Below are 27,291 nucleotides of genomic sequence, written 5' to 3' on the forward strand. Positions count from 1 at the left end.
ATCTGCATTTGGAATTCTTTGTTCCAGATTTTTTCCGATAAAGTAATCATTAAAACGTTCAACTATTTGGTTCATATTGTCATTTTTTGTATTTCAATCTAGAAAGTACTGGGGGTAATCTTTCCTAGCACCATTTTTAATGACACTATTTAGGATGCCCCATGTTGCTCTCATGTTGTCTGTTCTTGTTTAATAATTGACTGTAGTATTCCCTCTTAGATGTCCGTAGTATACCAATTAGCTTGTTTTTATATTTCTTATACTTATTTTCTGCCTCTATAAATCTGTTATAAATATTTGATGTGTTTTTTGTGACAAGCATTTCTCAGTCCTTTTGTCATCCATGGTTGGTTGTTTTTCTTTTCCTTCTTACTAAGTTCTTTCCAAGGATAATGTTTATCATAAAGTGTTAGAAAGGTGTTGAAAATATTCCCATATACCTCATCTACATCATCTTCATTGTATACATTGTCCCAAGTTTGTTTTCTAAGATCCTCCTTGAAGTAAATTATTCTTTCCTCTGTGCACAGCCTTTGAAATGTCTTTTTGTCAATGTTCTTGTAATTCCCATCATAAATAGTAAAATTTGGCAGATGGTCGCTGATGTTGGTTGTAAACAGTCCACTTGTGTTATTATCAAAGTCATTAGTGAAGATATTTTCAATATGTGTTGCACTGTGACTTGCAATTCTGGTTGGCCTTGTGATTTGGGAATACAAACTCATACTGTACATTGTATCTATGAAATCATTAATGGACTTTTGCTTATTGGGGTTCAAGAGATCTATATTGAAGTCTCCACATAAAAAAAAATACTTTTTGACTGATTCCATTGAAAGTTCCCTTAATCCAGTCTTCAAATCCTTCAATACTTGAGTTGGGTGTTCTATGTATACAACTGATCAATACATTTCTACTTCTTTCAAGACATCTCAATGGTTATACACTAAAACATTTTCAACAGCTAGTGACATTTTTTACCACCTTGTAATGGAAGTCCGTCACATACACAGCAACTCCGCTTCCATTCTTATTCAATATATTAATATAATTGAGTTCATATCCTTCTAGTCCAAAGTCCATTCCTTTTCTTGTCTCGATCTAAGCCTGATACAGCAATAATTTTGAAAGGTACTTTAAATTGTTCCAAAAATGATTTCATATTGTTAAAATTGGCATACAGGGTTCTGCAGTTAATATGAATAAATGACAGTTTGTTTTTGGAATTGTTGGTGTTGAATTGTACTTCTGTATCATATAAACAGTTGTCCATTTGAGGAAAAAAAATGTGTGTCTGGATCTATAGCACTGTCCAATTCTGTCCCGTTATGATCAATGCTGGAAAAGGTTATACATTTTCTTTCATCTTTCAAATATGACTTCAGTTTGAGCACCACATAGTGACACAAATGTCACGTGACCGTTTACTAAGAATGTTACTCCACTTGAGATTTAAAATACTCAAAATGCTCACTTTTGGGTTGGTGGCTTTTCATGTTATGAACATTCTCAGTGTACACGCCCACCACTAAATTGTCTTAAAAATAAAGCTTGTAACGAGTGACAATTCAGTCAGCCACAGACATGGGAGATGCATGGTTGTCTAATACAGAGACATTCAATCTGGCTAGGAAGGTGAGGTAGTGTTTTGATGAAATAAACTTTTATTAAAGTGTTCTGTGAAATTACAGTTTTCTTGAATAAAAATGTCAAATTTTGCACATTTCTTGATCATACACAATGCAGAAAGCAGATAACACATTTTTCTGCTTAGTGCGTAGGCAAACTTGTCAATTTTTGTGCAATGCACTGACTGAATTCATAGAAACCAGACAATGCACTGCCTAGAATTGGTTTTCAGAATTTGATGCTTAAGACAACATTTCCTGTCTGTGCACATGTTTCACTACATCCAACAAGTAGAGTGTAAAGCTCTTAAAAACTGTCAAAATTTCAGCATAAAGACTATGACAATAATACTATTTAAGCACTTACTACTGTTGAACACGTTTGACTACATCCAACAAGTGGAGTGTATAGCTCTTAAAAACTGTCAAAATTTCAGCATAAAGACTATATGACAATAATACTATTTAAGCACTTGAACAAATAGGTGTAGAAGATTTTGTCCAAGTTCAGCAAGTGTAAATCAATTAGACCTATAAAAGTTACAATTTTATTGAAAAAAATAAATACAAATTTAGAATATTCAAAAAGTTTCTCACCCGTTTAGCAGGGGCTTCTAGTGCAGGGTCCTTGAACTGTTCAGCAGCTTTACCCTTTGACACCTTTGTTTTTTACTTAAGCTTGGGCTCCTTGGCGGTCTTGGGCTCCTTGGCGGTCTTGGGCTCCTTGGCGGTCTTGGGCTCCTTGGCGGTCTTTGTCTTCTTGGGCTCCTTGGCTTCCTTTAACTTGGTCCCTTTGAGCTTAGCTTTGGTCTTGCCAGACACAACCTCTTCATCTTTGTCTGCAGCTTTGTTAGATTTGGGCTTCTTGGCTGGAACCACCTTTGAGGACAGAGGCACCTCATCTTTCGACTTTTCGGGAACCTGTATCCCCTTGAAAACAAACCAAGTTTGCCAAGATGATTAAAATGTGTTTGCAAATATTGCTGCAGGAGGGAATCAATGATTGTCGTGGCTGCTGAATAAACTACGATCATACATGAAAAACTGCATACACCGGTTATAACATTTTTACATAAACATAGCCAAGAGTATAATCGTAGAGAACTAACAAGTGACGCTTGCCAACATACAATCCTCTCAAATGCCCCAAGGCTTAAACTGAAATTTTATTTTATACATGTCAATGTTGGATATTTAAAAAAATTTTAAAAGCAGTGTCAGGTCCCAGCCACAATAGTGTATTAGAAGTGCATCGCTGCAATTTAGGTAGCGTAAGTAGTATGACAGGTGATAAGCCCATGAGAAAAGGTTTTCCGCTTTATGACAGAGCGTTTGAGCAACTTTGCTCTAAAAAGTGGAGCAAACAAGGAAGGTGATTTTTTTTGTACATTTGGAGTTGATAAACAACCTTTAAAAAGGTAGGGCAATAAATCGATATCACGTTAGACTTGCTAAATAAAGCAAGGTTGGTTGCATGAACAAAGGCACTTGCGCTTTGGTAACCGAGCAAAGCAGGAAGTGACCACTGATCAGTGGGAGTTACACGCAAACAGCAACATAAGTGCTGCACAGAGCAAGGAAATGGTTGCTAAACAGGTAAGTCAGTCTGGCAATTTTTAAAACATGCAGTCTGTAAATTATGCACAGTCGTAACTTCTTGGCACTAATCTTGCAGAAACTAGTTAAAGTTTCTCCATGTTGACTGTTTCACACTTTGCACCACTACACTTTTAGCATTTCTTCAATTTCCTCATTTGTGCACCTTCATTTAAGGTTATTATTAAGTGTTCGATGTGATTTTACAACTATGTTTAGATTGAGTGTTTTCCATGGTTGTGTTGACATTTCCTTTCTGCATTGATAGCTGTAATTAGTGGAAGGTTACATTTTAAATAAAAGTGATTATATTTAATGTATTTCTCTACTGGTCTGCGTTTGATGGGCGAAAATATCAGTCATCGATATTGACTGATATAAGATCGCTTTCAGCCACATCGCCCAGCCCTGCTTTAGGGATACATTACTGATGTAACAAAAACAAATAACTTCTGCATTACCAAGGAACTTTTCTTACATTAAATTGCCTTCATAGTGTTACACAATATTTTACCATTGGGTATATTGGGGACTCGGTCCTTCAAGGTCACTTTTTTGCTTTATTTTTGGTCAAAACTTAGGTGTTCCTTTGAATTTAATAATTTTAAATTTCATTTCAAATACTTTGCTGTAAACAATACACTAGGAAATAATTGTAGCCCATAGAGTAGATGGAATAAAAGTCCAAGTGTACAAATATTGACCATATTACCTACTTCTCTTGATGTCACTTAAATGACAATTTAACACACATTGTGCTCAAATTCAATAAAATTGTCAGCATAATTTGAAAATTCTGTTTCAAAGAGATTTGGTGTTAAAGACAAACCATACTACAGTGGATGGAAAATACACTTAATAGCCACCAACCCAGAGAACAAGCAGGGTTTAGGAGTGTTTTTCTACCATGGACCATATTCATACAGTGAATCAGATCAAAGAAAAATGCCAAGAATACAACAAACCACTTTGTATGGCCTTCATAGACTATGAAAAGGCATTTGATTCGGTGGAGACAGTCTGTTCTAAAAACTCTGCAAGATCAAGGAATTCATCATAAGTACAACAACTTACTCAAGGACATCTACATAAACTGCACTACCACAGTTACGATGCACAAACCAAGCGAGAAAATCCACATAAAGGGTGTCCGACAAGGCGATACAATTTCACCTAAACCGTTTACAGCTTGTTTGGAAGGCATTTCGCTCTCTGGAGTGGGAGGATAAAGGAGTTGATATCAATGGAGACAAATTTAATCAGAGGTTTGCAGATGACATTGTTGTCTTGGGAGAGCAATTCAGTGAATTGGAAGATATGCTTAAAGACCTTACAAATGCCAGCAAATGTTGTGGATTGAAAATGAATTTGAAGAAAACAAAAGTTGTGGCAAATTCCATTGTACCTCATGGACTGTTAATGGAAATAAAATTGATGAAGTTAATGAATATATCTATCTGGGGCAGAGATTTAGCCTGAAAGAAAAGAGTCAAGAACAGGAGATAGGGAGGAGAATAAGATTGGGCTGGTGCCAATATGGAAAACTGAGCAACATCATGAGAGGAGAAATACCGTTAAGCCTAAAAAGAAAGGTCTTTAATCAATGCGTGTTACCAACCATGACATATGGAGCTGAAACCTGGCCATTGTCAAATAAAATGGAAAATAAAATAGCAGCACAACAACATGGAAAGAAATATGCTCGGAATCACATATAAAGACAGAAAAACAAATTAATGGGTGAGAAAAGAAATGCAAGTCCAAGACATTATGAGAACTATCAAATTAAGTAAGTGGAAGTGTGCTGGACATATCAGTAGGAGAACAGATAATAGATGGATTTCCCTAATGACATCATGGAGACCCATGGATGAGAGCAGAAATAGAGGAAGACAGAGAGTGAGATGGCGAGATGATATAGACAAATATTGGGGAACAGTGCAGTGGCAGGGAGCAGCTAGAGATCATTCACTATGGCAGAAACATGCTGAGGCTTTCGCCCAGCAGTGGACTGACAACGGCTGATGAAACATACATTGAATCAATTTACTTAGACTTCCTTTTATAGTCATTCAAATTTGAACTTTAAAATACAGATAAAAACAGAATTTAATTGCATTAGCTCATGGTAGTACAGGATAAAAAAGCAATAAGGTGCAGATATAGATTACTTTACAGATAAAACAATATTGCACTTTTCCATATGCATCCACGTTTATGGATGTATGTTATATTGTCTTTATATTCCAGCAAATTACTCCATTTTTGGGGGGAATTGAGGGGAATATTTTAATGTGTTCAAGAGTCTTCCAGCCTGAGGGAAGAAACTGTTACAGAACCTGGAGGTTCTGCTAAAGAGGCTGGGGAACCTCTTTCTAGAGTTCTACTGCCATCTAATGTTTTGTAAGTTGTGTTACGGTCAGGTAATGCCAGTAAACACTAGTTTTTATACTACAAATCTGCAAGAAAAAACCTTTTGTTTTGCCAAAAATCTGTGCTTTTATGGATTAAAATGATTATTAAATCACAAGTTTAAACAACGCTTCTATAAACTGTTACAATATAGTAGCAAATATACATTTAAATTCCCTATATAGTTTCAAACCGTAATAACTTCAAACTGTTTTGATTAAATGCATATTCATGCATTCCGATTGTACGGTCTTTGTTTTAAAGACAGGTGTTTGTTATTTCAAATTGTAAGGAAGTTAAGTAACTTCTCAAGCTCTTCCATTTGTACAAAGAGGCAAAATCTTAGAAAGGGATAAACTAGCCTCTAATACAGTGGTCCCCAACCACCAGGCCGTGGCCCGATTGGTACCGGGCCGCAGAAGAATTTTTTCTTCAATTTTATTAAAAAAGAAATATATATTTTTTATTTATTAAATAAACATAAAAAACACAACATACACTTACAATTAGTGCACCAACCACAAAAACCTCCCTTTTTCATGACAAAGAAAATATAAAAAATAAAAATAAAAAAGGTTCCTCTGTTTTTCACCACCCACACCACTCCACCCACTCCTTAAAACCTGTGCTTCCTGGCTTTTCTGGAGGCAAAGTCATTTATGACATCACTAAGAAATTTGATGTCCGACTGTTATTAATACTAATCACTGCCAGTCCACTCAGTCTTTCTTGAGCCATGGAGGATCTCAAATAGTTTATTAAATTGAGCTTGGAAAAGCTCCGCTCTGCAGATGCAACAGTCACAGGAAGAGTGCAGACTCTACATGAAAAAAATAAAAAATAAGAATTTTTTGTTAATTGCTTTTGGGGGCCCTAAGCAAGCGCTTAGTTTGCTTATGCCTTGGGCCGGCTCTGCTCACTATTATGTTAGAGCCACTATGGACTGGACTTTCACAATACAATGTCAGACCCACTCGACTTCCGTTGCATCTGGTCTCCCCAAGAGGATGGGGAGACCAAACCTCTCCAAGGTTTCTCATGTCACTCATCGACATCCCATTAGAGAACCACTATTCTAGGAGGGGCGTAACAAAGTGAGAAGTACTGTAACATACACCTGTGACCCGTGTTTGATAAATATTTCCAAAGACCTGGCTGTTGAATAAAAGACGGCGGGTAAAGTCTAACACGTCGCAGTCACTTATTTTTTTAAAAGCTGCTGTGAAAATCAAGCATTTTCATCTTATCACAAAAAAACCTGCCAAACCCTGGAGAGACTATGAGGGTATCAACAGCTTTGACTCTGGAACGGGTTAAGTTTATGGAGTGTCATGCATGAACAAAACAGAACAAACAAAAAAGCTAATTTCTTACCTCTTTCTTTGGTTCATTTGCAGCATCAGATTGTTTTGCAGCACCTTTAATTAAATAGGTCATTACTCCAAATGTATCATGCATGAAGATTTTTGTTGTTACCTTTGCCAGTTTTTGTCTTCTTGCTTTCCTCCTTTGGGGCTTCTTGCAGATTTGGATTCTCATTTTCTTGTTTACCTTTGACCTCTTTGGCCTTCGGTGCGAGCTTCACACAACACATTTAAAAAAAACGAAGATGAAAAAAAGTTCACTTTGAACGATATAGTACTCGTGTTTATTACCCGAAATCTGCCCTTTGCGCCTACAGTGACGACGGCGTTTGCCGGCCTCACCAACTCGCCCGTTTCCAGACCTTTCTTGAGGGCTCTGCGGACAAAGTAATTGCGCCGGACGCTGTCCGTGGACGGATAGTTGAGCTTGATGAAGCTGTGGATGCCCTGTAACGAAACCCCATTTTTGGAGTCCAGTGCTTTTATCGCTTCTCTCACCATTAAGTTGGTGGCAGGATGTGCGGACTTCATGCGTAAAGCCACAGGACCTACGGACACATCATCACCTCCATTAGCATTGAAGAGTAATTTCGACAAAAAACTACAGTTTTACCCTTTTTTCCAAGCACCGGCGCGTCGCTGGAAGATGCTATCGCATCGACAACAGTTAAATTCTTTTTAGGAGGCATTTTATGTGTGGGTGCGGCGGGAATTAGGTTGAAGAAAGACGTTAAAATGACTCGACTGAAAGCAAGTTAATGACGGCCGGCTGACTTTAAGCAGAGTAGCGGCGCGTGAGTGTCAGCCGCCAGGTGCAATCAATTCTCCATTAGGGAGTGTTGCATGCTGGGAAATGATACGTGATCGAACTTCATTTGAGTATAAAGCAGGGGCGTCGCCAGACATATTTCAATTGGGCACGTGCTCCAGTGTTGATCTGCAGTGCCCCAGTACAAATTTCACCAATAAAAAAAAAAACGCTTCAGAGTTTTAAGTCTACATAACATATACAACAGCGCACATACTACTTAGTATGGTAACTGATTGCTACTGTATTCACTCCACTTAACAATGAGCACATGGCTAATTAATATGATAATTTATTCACATGTGGATCGAGACTTCAGTTGAGAGAGAGAGAGAGAGAAAGAGAGAGAGAGAGAGAATGCGAATCACTGCTGAGGTAGGTAACGTTAGCCAACAACAATTTGTTAATTATATTATTTTGATTTGACTCAAACTGTAACTCCTAGATGGATATCAGAAAGTTATTCGCCCGCAGCAGGAAAGATGCAGCGAGAAATGAGAGACGTAAGTGAAGTCCTAGCTAGCTAGGCAACATCCTTGTCTTAAGTTGGTGCTAAGTTAGCTAACGTTATTCCTTGTATCAAGACAAACATATTAATTTGCTTTACGAGCTGTCGGGGGAATTTCTAATGAACATGAAACATAATGTTGGTTATTGTTTATTGTTTATTGAATGGATCCCCATTAGCTGACGCCAAGGCAACTGCTAGTCTTCCTGGAGTCCATATAGGAGCATACAAAATCAAAATACAAAGAATACATGCATTACCCAACATACAATGGAAAAATACAACATAAGATAACATAGCTAGTTAAACCCAGTATTAAAAATTCACAACATGTGGGTAGCTGCAATAGGTGTATCTTCAAAGCTGTCTTGAATGACAATTTACTTTGTGAGAGATTAATGTGTGATGGCAAAATATTCCAGAATGAAATACAGTACAAACATGACTGTATGTTTGAGGAGATTGGTCCTGCGAGCAGAAAGTGCCAAATAGCCATTGCTGGCATTTCTAGTGTCATAAATGTGTGTCTTAGTTGATTTTAAAAATTGTTTGTCAAAGTAATCTGGTGATTGATCTAACATGATAGTTCTATAGAACATAAGGAGACTACACTGCATCTTTTGTTCAACAGACAACCAGGACAGACGTGAATGCATGAATTAAATATTAGTGCGCAATGAACATTTAAGTACAGTCTAGCCGCTCTGTTTTGAACAAGTTGAAGTTTGTTCAGGTCAGACTTAGTTGTAGCAAACCATATTATAGGACAGTAATGAAGATGACAGAAAACCAACGACTGTATAACGTGACCCATTGTTGAGGATGTCAAGAAGGTGGAGCACTTTCTGACCATGGCTAAACCTCTTCCCATTTTCATTAAAATACTAACGATATGATCGGACCCTGACAGTTGACTGTCTAATAGCACACCAAGCAGTTTTGCTTTTTTGACCTGCACATGGTGTATCTGATGGAATGGAAATTAAATAATATAAAAGAACACAAATGTAGGGGTGCTTCTTTTTTTTTTTACGTTTGTAGATGTTACATTTGCTGATGATTACTGCAATAAATATTTCAAAAAGATTAATTGCTCTTCCTTTTTGCTTCTACCAGTATCTGTTTAGAAGTCTGCAGTAAAAAAGTGCACAAGTAGGCCAAATGCATTAGTTAATTTCAGGTGGTTAATCAAAGATCCATACAACATAATCTGATATGATTTCATAGTTTAAAGCACTATTTATGTATTTTTTATGATAAATAAGTGCTAAAAATGTTTTTGTTTGCGCGCTTTGCACGCTCACATGACTTATTTGTGCCCCAGGTGTGCCCCAGTACAGTATTAGGTCTAGTGACGCCCCTGGTGTAAAGTATTGTACGTTGCTAAAAATCGTGTATTGTTGGGGTCAAACTACCGTACATAATGAGATGTTTGGAATTATTGATTAATGATCCTGTAATTATTGTAATGAATATGACGTTATCTTTAGGCAGTTATTTTTAATCAAAAAGCACTTTTGTATCACGTGCTTTCAGCAAACCTCTTATTTTGGGTGGAACAGCACAGTGAAACAGGGGTCAGTGCGTTTGCTTCACACTACGAAGGTACTGAGTTCAATCCCGGGCTCGGGATCTTTCTGTGTGAAGTTTGCATGTTCTCTCCGTGACTGCGTGGGTTCCCTCCGGGTATACAAAGAAATTGGCCCCAATTTTGTGAATGTGAGTGTTGTCTATCTGTTTTGGCTCTGCGATGATATAGTGACTTGTCCAGGGTGAGCCCCGCCTTCCGCCCAAATGCAGCTGAGATATAGGCTCCCCCACAACCCCAAAGGGACAAGCGGTAAAAAAAAATAAAAATGGATGGATGGAACAAAACGCTCAAGGGGTGGTCAGCAGCTCTTAATTGCCGCCTGAGTGACTTCCTGAATCATTTTTTAAAATAGGATTGAAAATGGAAAAATATGTTTTTTGTTTGAGGACAAACATGACAACCTTCCCGATTGTTAGAAAGCCCACTGTTGAATATATTTGTGTGTACCCATCACCCATCCATCCTTTTTCTACCGCTTATTCCCTTTGGGGTAGCGGGGGGCGCTGGTGCCTATCTCAGCTACAATCAGGCGGAAGGTGGGGTACACCCTGGACAAGTCGCTACCTCATCGCAGGGCCATCACAGATAGACAGACAACATTCACACTCACATTCACACACTCGGACCAATTTAGTGTTGCCAATCAACCTATCCCCAGGTGCATGTCTTTGGAGGTGGGAGGAAGCCGGAGTACCCTGAGGGAACCCACGCATTCACGGAGAGAACATGCAAACTCCACACAGAAAGATCCCGAGCCCGGGATTGAACCCTGACTACTCAGGACCTTCGTATTGTGAGGCAGACACACTAACCCCTCTTCCACCGTGAAGCCTGTACGCATCACTGATGAGAATATTTGTTAAACATCGTTTTGTCCTACTAATTTCGGCGGTTCTTGAACTTACCATAGTGTGGACTGTGACGCAACAGTTTGTTTACATTTGAAATCATCCTCTCCTTTGTCTCATTTTGTCCACCAAATGTTTTATGCTGTGTGTGAATGCACAAAAGTGTGCTTTGCAGATGTTACTGACTTGTTGGAGTGCTAATCAGGCATATTTGGTCAGAGCATGACTGCAAGCTAATCAATGCAAATATGCTATTGGGCTAGCTGTATGTGTATATTGCATCTTTATGCCTCATTTGTAGGTGTATTTGAGCTCATTTAATATCCTTTACTTTTATCATCTTTGTATATAATTTAGTTTCGCATGACTCATGACACATTATCTGTATGTAATATTGGCTGCATTTCAGATAGTTGTGTGCCATGTTGTTCCAGACCACATCAAACATTACTTAGTTATCCAAAGATTGTAATAAATCTATTACAAGAAGACAGTCTATACCTTTGGCCAATAAAAGCCAGTCATTTCCAGGAGTTATCTCACCTTCTGAGTAGCCTCTGATTTACTTATGGTTTCTTATGTTGTAAAAATGTGTAGAATAAATATTACATTTCAATATTTCTGTCAACGAAGATTTGTGTCAGCCTACAACACATAATCATTTCAATAGTAGGCTATTATAGCTAATAGAGGCACTTTCCGTACGTCATGTGTTGCCTTCATTACAAGACTTTTATATGCAGCTTTTGGAATTTTTTGCAGCTCCGGAAAGATAGTTTTTTTGTATTTTTGGTCCAATATGGCTCTTTCAACGTTTTCGGTTGCTGACCTCTGCGTTAAAGTAATATCTCATTTCATTATAGTCATATATACAAATATGGCATGAAAAATAATTTTAAAACCTTACAAGAGGTAAATAAAAATATGTGATTTTTTTAAATAACGGAAAAACCCAATTTGAATTGCTATTTACACAAACAATAAATACAAAGATCAAATAAAAAAATCTTAAATATGAATTTTTAAAACTGCGATTTATCTATAAATTGGGATTACACAGATGTACTATTTTACTGTGCTTGTTTGCAGTGATCAGGAGCGGAGCTAGAGGGGAGGCCAGGGTAGCACTGGACCCCCCTGAAATCTGATTGGACCCCCCAGGTGCCACCCCAGATGATTGACATATCGCGGCACCGCACGTCTTGTCGAAAGGAGCCAGTTGCATTTTTAAATCAGTGAAGCCTATTGACTGCTAAGTCCCTCCCGTACAGTAGTTGGCGCTATGTACCACAAAGCCTTGCGAGCCACGTTCATTAGGGGGGAAGAAGAATCGCCACTGAAGAAGAGGAAGATTTAAAATGGAGTCGCTTAGGAGAGTATCTAAATCTGTTTTGGCGGTTGAGCATAAGCTGTTTTGTGACTGGATCGAGATGGAAGGGGATAGTGACGGGATGTATGAGGATAGTATGGAAATGGATAGGACTAGAGGGGAGAGAGGAAAGAAGGGGAGAGGAGGGAGTGAAGGAAAGTCGAGTACTAAAAGAGTGCATGAAGACGATGAAGAGGTTGATAAGAGGAAAAGGGTTATGATGGATGAATATAAGATAATTTATACATTTAAATCAAACCAAGATATGAATGACATTAGTTTGATGACACTGGTTAAGGGATTAAAGAAGGACATTGGAGAGGTGGAGATAGCGAAGGTGCTCAGGGACGGACGGCTGTTGATTAAATGCAAAAATGGAGAGCAAAAGAACAAAGCAATGCGATTGCAAAAACTGTGCAACAAAATAATAAAGGAAAAAATCGAAGTGGGAGAACGAAAGGGGGCAAGAGGAGTCGTGACAGGAATCCCAAGAGGAGAAAATTTAGATGATCTGAAAAAAGAAATAAAAGGAGGAACTGTCACTATGATGAAAAGAATGATGGCATTTAGGAACGGTGAAAAGACTGAGAGCGAATCTGTGCTAGTGCAATTTGCAGAGGAGGTCCTACCAGAGAGAATCATGATTGGGTATCTAAGCTTCTATGTTAGAGCTTACGTGCCACCCCCAGTACGTTGTTTCAAGTGCCAACGCTATGGGCACATAGCTAGTGTTTGTCATGCTAAGATGAGATGTGGACGGTGTGGAGGAGAGCATGAATATGGACAATGTGGAGAAAATGAACAGGTCAAGTGTTGTAATTGTGGCGGGAATCACACAGCAGCGTATGGGGGCTGCATCATAAGAAAACAGGCAACAGAAGTACAGCAAATCAGAGTTGAAAGAAATATTACATACGCAGAGGCAGTTAAAATAAGAAATCAAGAAAGTGCAGAACAGGACAGAAGTGAAAATAGTTCAAGAAATAAAAAACAAGAGGCAGCAAATACAGGAATTTCCATGGACAAAATAGTTGTATTCCTGGCTTATGTAATAAATTGTACAGAACAGGCTAGAAACAAGACTGAGAAAATCAAAATAATTGTCAAAGCAGCAGCAAAGTTTTTAAATTTAAAAGAACTATCCTGGGAACAGGTGCAAGGTGAGCTACAGAGAGTAGACGAGACCGAGTCATGTTACCACAATCCAACGCCATGTTAATTGTTCAGTGGAATGCCAGAAGTTTGATAGCAAACGGACAGGAATTAAAGGGATATATTAATAATATGAAAAATAAACCACATATAATATGTATTCAAGAAACATGGCTGAAGCCAAAATTAAACTTTATAATAAAAGGATATATAACGATACGTAAATATAGGAATGATGGGCAAGGAGGAGGATGTGCCATATTTATTAAGGAAGATATGCATTATTCAATATTAAAAGTAAAACAAGAACTAGAGATAGTAGGAGTAGAAGTATGGAATAATAAAGAAAGATACAAAGTACTAAACTTCTATAATCCATGCAAGAAATTAGAAATTCACCAACTAGAAACAATAATGGAGCACTGGAGTGGCAATATTATTTGGTGTGGTGACTTTAATGCACATAGCACAATGTGGGGTGAAAGGGATGACTGGAATGGAGATACATTGGAAGCACTTTTGGAGGAAAAAGAACTGGTGTGTGTGAATGATGGGTCGGGAACAAGGTTAGATGTCGTCACGGGTAAAGAAACAGCAATAGATTTAACACTAGTGTCACAAGGGTTAGCAGGAAAGGTGGAGTGGGAAGTAAATAAATACAGCACAATGGGAAGTGATCACTATCCAATCTTCATTCACATAAACATAAATCATAGGACAGAAAGCACTAGGATAGAGGAAAGATGGAAGTATAATCATGGTGACTGGGAGAAATTTAGGGAAATTACCGACATAACTTTAAAGGAAGTAGATATAAATCAAGAAATTGAACAATTAAATACAGATATTACAAAGTGCATAATAGAAGCAGCCGAACAGAGCATACCAAGGAATAGTATAGGGAGAAGAAGGAAGATAGTGCCGTGGTGGACACAAGAGTGTACAGATGCAATACAAGAACGGAATAGAGCATTTAAAAATATTGAGAAGAACACATAATTTCCAAGACATGATCCAATATAAAAGGCATCAAGCTAGAGTAAGGTATGTTATTAAAAAAACAAGAAAACACCATTGGAGAACTTTTTGTGAAACACTAAATAGAACTACTCCTTTAAGCCAAGTGTGGGGAATGATCAAGAGAATGTCAGGGGTCAGAAAAGAACATAAAAATCATGTGATGAAAGATGGAATGCGGAGTGTGGTAGGAAATAAAGAAAAAGCAGAACTTTTAGCAAAAACCTTTGTTAAAGTGCACAGTAATGATAATTTGAGAAATGTAGAAAAACAAAAGAGAGAAGAAACAATTAGTTTAAATATTGAGGAAATGAAGGAAGACAACGATAATAGTTTTATCAACACTATGGATATGACATTTTCTTTGGATGAAATGGTTCGAATTTTAAAAAAAGTTAAAAATACGACGCCAGGGAAAGACCTGGTGAGTTATCAAATGATCAAAAATTTAGGTAGCATCGGCAAAGAAGTGGTCAAAAAATTATATAATAGGATATATGAAGAAGGAAAATTACCAGATGAGTGGAAAACAGCTGTAATAATTCCAATATGCAAGCCAGGGAAAGATCCGGAAGAGGCAGGAAATTATAGGCCGATAGCATTGACCTCAAATTTGGGCAAAGTAATGGAAAAAATGATTAATGAAAGATTAATATATTATTTAGAGTCAAAAGAAATTATAAAAAACTACCAAAGTGGTTTTCGCAAAGCAAGAAGCACAAATGAGGAAATTAGAAAGGGACAAATAAATAAAGAAAGTATAATTGCGGTATTTTTTGACATAGAGAAAGCGTATGATATGTTGTGGAAACAGGGGTTGCTGATGAAACTAAATAGGATTGGGATTAGAGGAAGAATGTACAGATGGATAAAAGACTTTTTAACAAGTTGAACATTATTAGTAAAAATAGAGAATGAATATAGCAGATAATACGAAGTGGAAAATGGGACCCCACAAGGGAGTATAATAAGTCCAGTACTATTTTCCATCATGATAAATGAAGTTTTTAGTGAAGTGGAAGGGTTAGTGGAGGTGGCATTGTTTGCTGATGATGGAGTGATGTGGAAGAGAGGTAGAAATACAAATCATATAGAAAAGAAGATTCAAAAAGCGGTAAATAATGTTCAAGACTGGGGGACGGCTTGGGGTTTAAGATTCTCTGTTGGAAAGACAAAAGTCATAAATTTTACGAAGAGGAAAGTACAAAACAAGCTCCAAATAAAACTCTATGGAGAAAACATAGAAAAGGTACAAGTATTTAAATATTTAGGAATATGGTTTGATAAAAATATTAACTGGTCAACCCACATCAGCAAGATAGTGGAGAAAAGTAAAAAGGTGTTAAATATAATGAGGGCTTTGAGGGGTAAAGATTGGGGGGCTGATAGGTTGACGAGACCGAGTCATGTTACCACAATATATATCACTTTAATTCGGTCTGTTATCGACTACGGATGCATTATTTATCGATCTGCTTCTAAAACTCTACTTGAGAAAATAGACCGGATCCAGTCGCAGGCGTTAAGATTATGTTGTGGAGCTACTAAATCTACTCCAGTGGCAGCATTACAAGTAGAAATGAATGAAAAACCTTTGGACATGAGGAGAGATCAACTCTCAGCAGTTTATTGGGCAAACTTAAAAGGATCCAAGCAAGGACATCCAACACGTCAAGTGCCAATAAATTGCCAAGAAAAAGGGAAGAAAAAAATGAATAGTTTTGGGTGGATAATAGGAGATATATGTAAAAAAACACAAATTGACAATATTAAAGTGAGCTCTACAGTACCAATTCCTGCAATACCACCGTGGATGTATGAAAACCCAAAGGTAGACATGCAGTTACTGAAGAATAGACATTTAAATAGTTACCAAATAGAACAACGGATTGAGGAAATGTTTTTTGATAATATTATGATATACACAGATGCATCAAAAACTATAAATAGTAAAGTAGGAGCTGCTGCAGTTATCCCACAGAGAAATATAGTGTTGAATAAAAGAATTAGTGATAAACTATCTGTTTTTACGGGGGAATTGGTAGCAATTGGATAGAGGAAAACAAAGCTAGGAAAGTAGTCGTGTGCTCGGACTCCAGCAGTGCATTGACGAGCATAAAAAACATAACATCAGAAACAAGACTAGATATAGTTTATGAAATAGTTCAGGCAATCTACAGAATAAATAAAGCGGGAGGTGTGGTAACATTTCTCTGGGTTCCTGCTCATGTAGGAGTTGAGGGAAATGAGTTAGCTGATAGGTACGCAAAACAAGCAACCACTAAAACAGAAGTAAACATGGAGATTAAGCACAGTAAAGAAGAAGTGAAGAGCATAATTAAGATAGAACACAATAAAAAGTGGCAGGATAATTGGAATAAGGAAACAAAAGGTAGAGAGTTTTACAAAGTCCAGAGGAAAGTAGGTGTAATGAGAGGAGGGGGTAGAAATAGGAAAGAAGAAGACATTATTACTAGAATGAGATTAGGCCATACATATCTAAATAGTTCACTGAAATTGATAGGCAAACATACTACAGGGCTATGTGATTTTTGCCACCAGATAGAAAATGTTGACCATGTCTTAATACAATGTAGGAAATATAATAGAGAAAGAGAAATACTGGAAAATAAGTTAGCAAAAGAAAATATTAGGTTAGAAGTGGGAGATATATTAGGATTGCATTCAGAAAACATAGGATATAAAGCAATATACACATATTTAAAAAACACTGGGTTAAGTAAAAGAATATAGAGTAGGGATCCACCTCTGTCCACACTCCATTACAGTAGGTGGCGGTAATGCACACCAGAAGGTTGCTTGCCAACCGCCATAAAAACAAAAGAAGAAGATGGAGTCGCTTATCGTTGCTGGAGACCGGAGAGCCGGAGATCAACGAAGTTACAAAGAAAAAGAAGGATAACCTTCTCGTCGTAAATTAAGTTTTACAGTGGTGTCCTAATGAGTCAATGTTTAAAATAACTTATGTAGATAGAAGTTTTTTTTTCTACAAGCAGAGAGCCACGGCATCAAGCAAACGTTAATGTCACATTTCATGGCGTCTTGCTTCCAACAGCCGCTAACGTCTCGTTTAATCCATCCATCCATCCATCCATTTTCTACCGCTTATTCCCTTTCGGGGTCGCGGGGGGCGCTGGCGCCTATCTCAGCTACAATCGGGCAGAAGGCGGGGTACACCCTGGACAAGTCGCCACCTCATCGCAGGGCCAACACAGATAGACAGACAACATTCACACTCACATTCACACACTAGGGCCAATTTAGTGTTGCCAATCAACCTATCCCCAGGTGCATGTCTTTGGAGGTGGGAGGAAGCCGGAGTACCCGGAGGGAACCCACGCATTCACGGGGAGAACATGCAAACTCCACACAGAAAGATCCCAAGCCTGGATTTGAACCCAGGACTGCAGGAACTTCGTATTGTGAGGCAGACGCACTAACCCCTCTGCCACCGTGAAGCCCTCGTTTAATTCATTTGGGTCGCTATTTATATTTACGTGTTTCTCCAATGATTCTAGAGCAGTGGTTCTCAAATGGGAGTACTTGAAGGTATGCCAAGGGGTACGTGAGATTTTTTGAAAATATTCTAAAAATAGCAACAATTCAAAAATCCTTTATAAATGTATTTATTGAATAATACTTCAACAAAATATGAATGTAAGTTCATAAACTGTGAAAAGAAATGCAACAATGCAATATTCAGTGTTGACAGCTACATTTTTTGTGGACATGTTACATAAATATTGATGTTAAAGATTTTATTTTTTTTGTGAAAAAATGTTTAGAATTAAGTTCATGAATCCAGATGGATCTCTATTACAATCCCCAAAGAGGGCACTTTAAGTTGATGATTACTTCTATGTGTACAAATATTTATTTATAATTGAACACTTGTTTATTTTTCAACAAGTTTTTAGTTATTTTTATATCTTTTTTTCCCCCAAATAGTTCAAGAAAAGCCACTACAAATGAGCAATATTTTCCACTCTTATACAATTTAATAAATCAGAAACTGATGACATAGTGCTGTATTTTACTTCTTTATCTATTTTTTTTTAACCAAAAATGCTTTGCTCTGATTAGGGGGTACATGAATTAAAAAAATGTTCACAGGGGGTACATCACTAAAAAAAGGTTGAGAACCACTGTTCTAGAGGAATGAACCTAGCGGAGAATCAGCTAGCCAGCTAGCTGTTTCATGCTCTGTTGTAACGTAACGTTCACATGGTAGTTAGCCTGCTGTCAACTAACTGAAAAGTCTGAATATTAAACTTAGGTCTACAGTGGTTTATTTGCCCAGACATGTTTTAGGCTTGAAGTGGAGATTTAATAACCCTGTGTGATTGTAAGTGATGCCTGAAGTAACGTTAACAAGACTGGCTTATTTTTTCATAGCAGGGTCAGTTGAGAATGAAAAGGCAGGGGGAGAAGATTTATTACCTCTTTTTTAAAAAGAAGCAAGTCAGGGTCAGGAACAGATGAGGCAGACAAACAGCCAGGATTCAGGTCTGCCAGCAGTCCTGGCAGCTCCCATCCGGGGTGAGTCTGGAGGAGAGAGAATGTGATGCACACAGCCCATCATCACCAGGTCAGAGCATAGAAGCAGTCACATGCTCACTTAAGTAATTTTAAGTTACAGGGTTCCTACGCTAGTATGGAAAGTTAGGAATTTCTACATTCCCAGGTCTGTAGTAATATGGAAGATGGAAACAATTGTATGGAAATATATTTATACTTATCTGGGTTATCTTAAGATTTGTGGGTTAATTATTTTGCATATACTACCTATCTACAATTTTCTGGAAATAATTTGGTGACTTAATGGCATACAAATTCAATAATGATAAAAAATGATTTCCATGATCCATCCATCCATTTTCTACCGCTTTTTCCCTTTTGGGGTCGCTGGAGCCTATCTCAGCTACAATCGGGTGGAAGGCGGTGTACACCCTGGACAAGTCGCCACCTCATCGCAGGGCCAACACAGATAGACAAACAACATTCACACTCACATTCACACACTAGGGCCAATTTAGTGTTGCCAATCAACCTATCCCCAGGTGCATGTCTTTGGAAGTGGGAGGAAGCCGGAGTACCCGGAGGGAACCCACGCAGTCACGGGGACAACATGCAAAGTCCACACAAAGATCCCAAGCCTGGATTTGAACCCAGGACTGCAGGAACTTCGTATTGTGAGGCAGACGCACTAACCCCTCTGCCACCGTGAAGCCCGATTTCCATGATGAATTGCATAATTTATTCACATGATATACTCATCTCAAATGTCACAAATTTTTGGATTCTTTTTTAGATATTTTTTTTTACTGAGAAGTCTGTGAATTAGGGTCTGGAAATTTCAAATGTGTAGGAACCCCTAAGTTTTTTTTTAGATGTTCTGAAGTGTTGGTTACTGATGTGTGTTGTTTTTTGATGGTGGTTGTATGTTAATTTTGCTTACACTAATATTTTCATTTTTATACAATGTAGTTCCATTAGACACAGAAGAAAAAGATGGCAGCTCCCTTCTTGGGACTAGTCTGGAGAGAGAACTCACAACACAGCACAGCTCATCTTCACCAGGTCAGAGCATGGACAGAAACAGTCACATGCTCAGTTCAGTAATTAAGTTGCCAAGTTGTGTTTTACATTTTCTGCAATGTTAATAAACTGCAAATTATATATACATAAATCTCATCTCCTGTGTGCTTAGTATGTACATTTCAACATTTGCCGCTCCGATTGCAATTGATAAGTCAAGAAAAAAAATAATTGTTATAGTCTGTGGACCCCCTGAAATAGCCTTGGCCACCCCAAGGATAAAAGTCTAGCTCCGCCACTGGCAGTGATCATATTATTTTTTAAGATATTTTTGGGATCTCAGTGTTTTCTTTAAAACATGGGATACAAGAAAAAAATGTAAGGTATGATTTCAGAAAATCCAACACCATTATAATTAAAAATGCATTTTAGGAGTATCCATTCATTCATTTTCTACTGCTTGCCTTTCTCAGGGGAGTTAGAGCCTAATATAGCAGCTCCTGGAAGGCAGGGTACACCCCAGAAGGGTCGCCACCCCATCACAGGGCCAACATACTTTTTAAAATTGATTAGGCCCTGGGCGGTTTTAAGATGTAATTCACAACATGTGATGAATAATTTAAATCAAATTAAAACTATATACTAAGACAATATAGTCTACATTATAATTGTTCAATAAATCTAAAATAGTATTAAAAAAAAACAATTGAACATTGATGTCAAGGAAAAATATGTTTTTATTAATGATCTTTTGGACAGACTTTAAACATTTAACATTCTTTGAACACAGTTAAAAACATGCAATAATAATGTGTCTTAACTGGCAGAATAAAGCAAGGTAAAGTGCTCCTATCACTCTGTATGCTATTTATATGATCCATATGGAGAAATCTGAAATAGTTTGACAAAAATAAGAAAGTGTTGCATGTTGAAGCAATTTTGCCCAAACTACTATCTCAATTGTTTTGCCTTATTTTAATTGCCAAAAGTGCACACTTATCCAACCTTACAATGAACACTAATTTACTTGGTGTCCATTGCTCAAATACTTACTTGTATCACTGTACCTCTTTTTTAAATTTGGAAACACACTCAACATAACGGCAGTTGAGTTGCTACTTTTCTCCAGTAAAGCTCTTTCTGCATGTGAACGTGTCATGTGGGGTTGGTCTTGTTTCCTATTTGTTGATTTTTTCTAGTTTTTAGTCCGTTATGCTGCTGCTGCTGATGATGATGGTCACCTACTGACACTTGCTGCTATGAGAGGGAGCAAAACAGCTGTGAAAGGACTGCGCAGACGTGAAGCAGAACCACACTCCATGGCGTTTTCCTGAAGAAGACATTGAAAACACAATAGGAGCTTACAAGGAGCTCTACCAAAGAAGATGCAAATACTCTTTGCTAAAAACGACAAATGGCTGGATTTACTAAAGGTTTGTGTGTACTAAAACAGGAGCAAACCTGATAGCACACACAAAGCTGATCTACTCTGAAGTAGTGAATGTCTTCTGCTTGTTTGAAAATGCAGCAGGTACTGAAGGAGCAAAATAACAAGAATGTGCAGTAAATGATCAGGTGTTTTCGTGGTGATGCCTGTATAGTATGAGCAAAATCCTCATTTAAATAAGGCGGTCTGCCTACCTTTACAATTGCACATGCATAGTGAGTAGATCGCACGCAACATGCCCACTAACAGTCCACGTTATTTTATAGATTGCACACGCTGTTTACCATGTGGTGTTTGGACCTCAGCAGTTCAGGCGCTAAATGTAAGGAGCAAACTGCTCAGTCAGCATTAATAGAGCTCACAACAGTACGGCAAGTGTAACATGCTGAAAGTATAGGTTTGTGTTTATATTTAGCAAGTAATCACACCCCTCGAGATACTAGCTCTCAAAAATTGCAATCAGCGAGAGAGACTGACATAAAAACAAGTGCAGCGAGTGCTGCTGTGGGTTCCTCCCCCTTGTAAAAGCACTCACAGGTGGCTCAGTCTTGTTTGTGACATTTAAAAAAAACAAAAAGAAGACGCAAAAAAAAGTTTGTTTACTTTTCTAAATATATTTGTTTTTCACTCTTTCAGGCGCTCATTACCGTTGCATGCACATGCATCATGCATATTAAACAATCATGCAAATGTGTAACTTCTGCCTCCTTATTAAATGAACTACTGAAATAAATAAAACAATATTTTTAATCACTGAGATGCACCTGTACATACGCACAGGAAATGAGGCCTTAAGGTTTGCGTCACACAATGTTAAATTTCGTTTTTTGGGACGTGCATTTCTAGCTATTACAGGGTTTGTGGGGGGACGAATGAGTCTTGGCGCAGGAGCCGATATCAGGTTTGGGTTAAGTCAGGGTTCTGCAGGTATCAGCAAATGCAAACCCCGTTTCCATATGAGTTGGGAAATTGTGTTAGATGTAAATATAAACAGAATACAATGATTTGCAAATCATTTTCAACCCATATTCAGTTGAATATCCTACAAAGACAACATATTTGATGTTCACACTGATAAACATTTTTTTTTTTGCAAATAATCATTAACTTTAGAATTTGATGCCAGCAACACGTGACAAAGAAGTTGGGAAAGGTGGCAATAAATACTGATAAAGTTAAGGAATGCTCATCAAACACTTATATGGAACATCCCACAGGTGTGCAGGCTAATTAAGAACAGGTGGGTGCCATGATTGGGTATAAAAACAGCTTCCATGAAATAGTAAGTAATTCACAAACAAGGATGGGGTGAGGGTCACCAATTTGTAAGCAAATTGTCGAACAGTTTTAGAACAACATTTCTCAACGAGCTATTGGAAGGAATTTAGGGATTTTACCATCTACGGTCCGTAAAATCATCAAAAAGTTCAGAGAATCTGGAGAAATCACTGCACGTAAGCGATGGTATTACAGACTTTTGATCCCTCAGGCGGTACTGCATCAAAAAAACAGTGTGTAAAGGATATCACCAGATGGGCTCAGGAACACTTCATAAAACCACTGTCAGTAACTACAGTTGGTCGCTACATCGATAAGTGCAAGTTAAAACTCTACAATGGAAAGCCAAACCCATTTATCAACAATATCCTGAAAAGCAACCGGCTTGGCTGGGCCCGAGATCATCTAAGATGGACTGATGCTAAGTGAAAAGGTTTTCTGTGGTCTGACAAGTCCACATTTCAAATTATATTTGCAAACAGAGGACGTGGTTTCCTCCAGAACAAGGAGGAAAATAACCATTTGGATTGTTATAGGCGCAAAGTTCAAAAGCCAGCATCTGTGATGGTATGGGGGTGTATTAGTGTCCAAGGCATGGGTAACTTACACATCTGTGAAGGCACCATTAATGCTGAAAGGTACATACAGGTTTTGGAGCAAGATATGTTGTCATCCAAGCAACGTTATCATGGACGCCCCTGCTTATTTTAGCAAGACAAGTGTTACAACAGCGTGGCTTCGTAAAAAAAGAGTCTGGGTACTTTCCTAGCCCGCCTGCAGTCCAGACCTGTCTCCCAGCGAAAATGTGTGGCGCATTATGAAGCGTAAAATACGACAGCGGAGACCCCGGACTGTTGAACGACTGAAGCTCTACATAAAACAAGAATGAGAAAGAATTCCAATTTCAAAGCTTCAACAATTAGTTTCTTCAATTCCCAAACGTTTATTGAGTGTTGTTAAAAGAAAAGTGATGTAACACAGTGGTGAACATGCCCTTTCCCAACTACTTTGGCACGTGTTGCAGCCATGAAATTCTAAGTTAATTATTATTTGAAAAAAAAAAAAAAAGTTTATGAGTTTGAACATTAAATATCTTGTCTTTGTAGTGCATTCAACTGAATATGGGTTGAAAAGGATTTGCAAATAATTGTATTCCGTTTATATTTACATCTAACACAATTCCCCAACTCATATGGAAACGGGGTTAGTATAAATGAATGCTTATTAATGTAACTTAAAAAATATTTAATGCCAAAGTCCGAATGCAGTTAGTTATTATATATAGTCAAAAGCATACAATTGTCTCCATGGACACAATTGTAAGCATTTGAGAACGACATTTACACTAACTGTGACCAAATTAAGCACTAAAGTAATCCTGATATATAATAACAATGCAAGTCATTCTTTCAAATGAAATACACCGTTTTCATTACTGTAGTATTTTTACCATTGTAATTGAAATGTTAACTTAATTATCCAAAATACGTAAACAGACAACAATAAAATAGAATTTCAAGATTTGTTAACAAAAAATTGCACTTAAATAAATATCTAACATCTTGAAGTGCAGTTTTTTCCCCAGTTAGAAAAAATTGTTTGTTTTGTTGTCTTTTTTGTTGCCAATGCCATCACGGCATACTTGCCCGTTCGTCCTTGCTCCGGGCTTATGTTGCTCTTCAGCTTGAAGATGAAATATTTCTACACAGGGACATTTGGCTTTCTAATAAATTACTTGTTCCACTTAGCAGTGCTTCTCAGTAGTGAGTCGCGACGAGGGAGGGAATGTCGGTGTATTCTGTGTGTGTTAACTAGCGGGGCCACCTACTTATACTGAAACAAACATTGTGGATGACTGAAAAGAGGCTTCACTTCATTCGTTTAATTCCACTGTCAAATAAACATGTTCAGGTGCTGAGGGCAATGCATTGAGCGATACATTGTGTATTCATTGTGAAAGCCAAAGACGAAGAAAAGAAACACACACTGACGTAGCAAAGTAATGCTGCCAGCAAAATTATTAAGTTCATTTTCATTTATTGTTCAGTTAATTGACTTATTGACAATCGGCCTAGGCCTAAAATTGTATACAACTTTTTAATGCCATTTAAGGCCTTCATTTTGACCGGCGGAAACCCTGAAAGTATCCCATTTCATATCGTGCACACAGGGGAGATTGCCTACAGCCACAGTTGCTAATGCCAATTGTTTAGGACCAGGCACTGATCAGAGACCCAGCGCCTGTAGGAGATTGATGATGAATACAATAAAAGCAACGGGAGCATTTGTGAAGTGCAGCCCATGAGCAAATACCTCCGGGTGGAAAGGATGACATGATTCTGGCTTCTTCCTGTCCTTCTGAAACTTGAGCCGGTCACACTTCAGTGATTCGTTATGTTCAAGGTGGTCAAGGACACACTGTGCTGCGCGTACGAGACAAACATGTGGTAATATCAAGGATATACATGATCTCAATGGGGTCCATGGTGACTGGCAGAGCACTGCTGCAGTCACACTTGTTGTCCACTACAACCATGAAGAGGTTGCTGCTGGGAATCTGCTGAATGACGAAAGATCTGCCGCCCAGATAACGACACCATCATGAGATCAACAGAAATGCATTGTGTGTCATTATTATGATGATGATGATGATGATGGTGATGAATGAATGTGGTACCGGACACAGCCGTCACAGTCAATGTTGCCTGTGGTTTCTTTAATGGTACGCTCCGACACAAAGGCGGGGTACTCCGTGTCACAAGGTGCCATCATGGTCTTACCACGAGATCGCTGAGCTGTCACACAGCACAAACAAAAAAAACCCTGCTCATTTAAAAAAAAAAAAAATACAACATAAAACAACACACAATTGAAATATTGCGAAATTGCTGCATAAAGCAGCAGTCAGTCCAATGGTTGAGAACATGTTCAGCATTGTACTTGAAGGGTGATACATCCAACATTGTGTCCAGTGAGTGACTACTTATACCTTTAACGGAAAGATCGATGTTCCACCAGCTATACAGGTTGAATTCTAGAAGGAAGCTATGGAAAAAAAAAACAGTGTTGCATATGATCATATTGTAAAATAACAAGAAACCAAAACACAACAACAAAAATGGAAAAAAAAGGAGCAAAGATGTGTACATTTTGAGTGAAGCGGTTTTGTTTGTAAGTACTAGAAACTTTGGAGAAAGAGTTACATGTACACAGCAAAAGAACACTCAGTCGCACAAAACTACAACATTGTTCAGTTTAGTTAACTTTGTGACCTTTGTTATGTCTCCAGGGGCTCTGCGGATTTTAACAAGACTAATTTAAGACTTTTTTTTAAGACCACAACGAACACATTTTAGGATAATTTCTCATCCATACTGGCAAAAAAGTACAAATACTTGAAGGAAAATCAGAAGCCCAGAATCACTTGCAAAGTAGTGTATGAATTTATTCACTGCTCTTTTAAATTAGAATACAATATGCTTAAGCTCGTATAGCCATCGGCAATGTTCACGTTGCAGGGTATGACTCTCTATTTAGGTTTGTTCCTAAACACAATCTTTTTATGTAGTCCTTCACATTACACTTATGTGTTTACTGTGATCTGATTTTTTTCTTGGTGTGCAATATATGTGTTAAGATAGTGTTTATGTTTTATTATTTATTTATATACCTAGTGCAATCGTTAGTGCGCAATATGTATTATTTATTACTCATTTTAACTTTTTCATTACGTTGGACTTTTGTTACTGTAAGTAAAAATCTGCACTGCAACCACATAGTTGTCACAATCGGCCTTTGCAAAGTAGCCCCCCCCCACACAGAGAAGAAAGAATAAAAATAACAGAAAGCACACTCAAAAAGGAGTGAGAAAAAACAACTAAGGAAACACAAAATGTGTGAAAAAACAGAGGTTGCATACAAAAAGGTGCAGAGAGAAAAAGTTAACACTACACAGCAGCGACGGGAGAGAGCCCAAAGAACAAGTAGCGTGAGTGAAGCCAGAGCAGAAGAGAGGAACACGACTGGAATAGTGAAGCATCAGGAATCAATCTCATTGCAGGGGCCAACACAGACGGACAAACAACATTCACAAATGTCATTATGTAATCATGTAATTATTTACATATATTTTATGAACCTGTGTGTTAGCACTTCATGAATGTATTTAATCTGTCAAACTCAGCTGTCTGAACCAGTGGGAGGGGCGAACGGAAATCTTGTCCAATGATTGCTTTGGTCTGAAGCCTGATTTTTAGTAGAATATACCCATACTTTTTGGGAAGTTGGTGGTAGGTCTTTTAGGTTCTATAATCATAGTGTTCCACAGACAAGTGGAAGTTCTGGGTAACCAAGGTGTTAGGACCCACCCACTGACTTTGATGGCTAAGTGTGACGGACAAAATGAATTAATGTTTGTGAAATAATGATGTCAATAATTATTTAAATAATAAAATGTACTTTTAGATTAAATCAATTGATAACAAAAATTGTTGAATTAATATCAGTTATAATTAATTAATGGAAGAAAATAAAATAATTATTGAAAGTGTATTTATATATTTAATTTTGTCCAATTCAACCCTCCATACAATTTCAATGAATCTGTGCAACTGGAGTCAACATTTATTATTCAACGTACATTGAGAGATTACGGAAGAGGCAATAATTTTAGCTTTGATAGTTTGTGTGGGGCATCAAGGCACTTGTCATGAAG

The 27,291-nt window shown here is 37.8% G+C and overlaps 2 protein-coding genes across 3 annotated transcripts in view; both read right to left on the bottom strand.

Moving 5' to 3' along the window:
• Positions 1 to 1,646: 1,646 nt before the first annotated feature.
• Positions 1,647 to 7,836, bottom strand: LOC133535641 (protein B4). The gene is made up of 5 exons (XM_061875603.1): positions 7,614 to 7,836; positions 7,292 to 7,548; positions 7,113 to 7,215; positions 7,011 to 7,054; positions 1,647 to 2,558 (listed from the first exon to the last, which is right to left on the bottom strand). The coding sequence occupies exons 1-5, from the start codon at positions 7,687 to 7,689 to the stop codon at positions 2,298 to 2,300; spliced, it is 741 nt and encodes a 246-aa protein (XP_061731587.1). The 5' UTR covers positions 7,690 to 7,836; the 3' UTR covers positions 1,647 to 2,297.
• A 12,775-nt stretch (positions 7,837 to 20,611) lies between these two features.
• cacna2d3 (calcium channel, voltage dependent, alpha2/delta subunit 3) overlaps positions 20,612 to 27,291 on the bottom strand; it is an 85,614-nt gene continuing 78,934 nt past the window's right edge. For both annotated transcript variants that reach the window (XM_061874267.1, XM_061874266.1), the window contains 5 exons: positions 25,567 to 25,622; positions 25,255 to 25,372; positions 25,036 to 25,153; positions 24,891 to 24,968; positions 20,612 to 21,182 (listed from right to left, as the gene is read on the bottom strand). In XM_061874267.1, coding sequence (XP_061730251.1) covers positions 21,090 to 21,182; positions 24,891 to 24,968; positions 25,036 to 25,153; positions 25,255 to 25,372; positions 25,567 to 25,622 — 463 coding nt within the window. In that variant the 3' untranslated portion in view covers positions 20,612 to 21,089. The remainder of the gene's footprint in view (positions 21,183 to 24,890; positions 24,969 to 25,035; positions 25,154 to 25,254; positions 25,373 to 25,566; positions 25,623 to 27,291) is intronic.

This window comes from Nerophis ophidion, linkage group LG16, assembly GCF_033978795.1.
Source record: "Nerophis ophidion isolate RoL-2023_Sa linkage group LG16, RoL_Noph_v1.0, whole genome shotgun sequence".
NCBI lineage: Eukaryota > Metazoa > Chordata > Actinopteri > Syngnathiformes > Syngnathidae > Nerophis > Nerophis ophidion.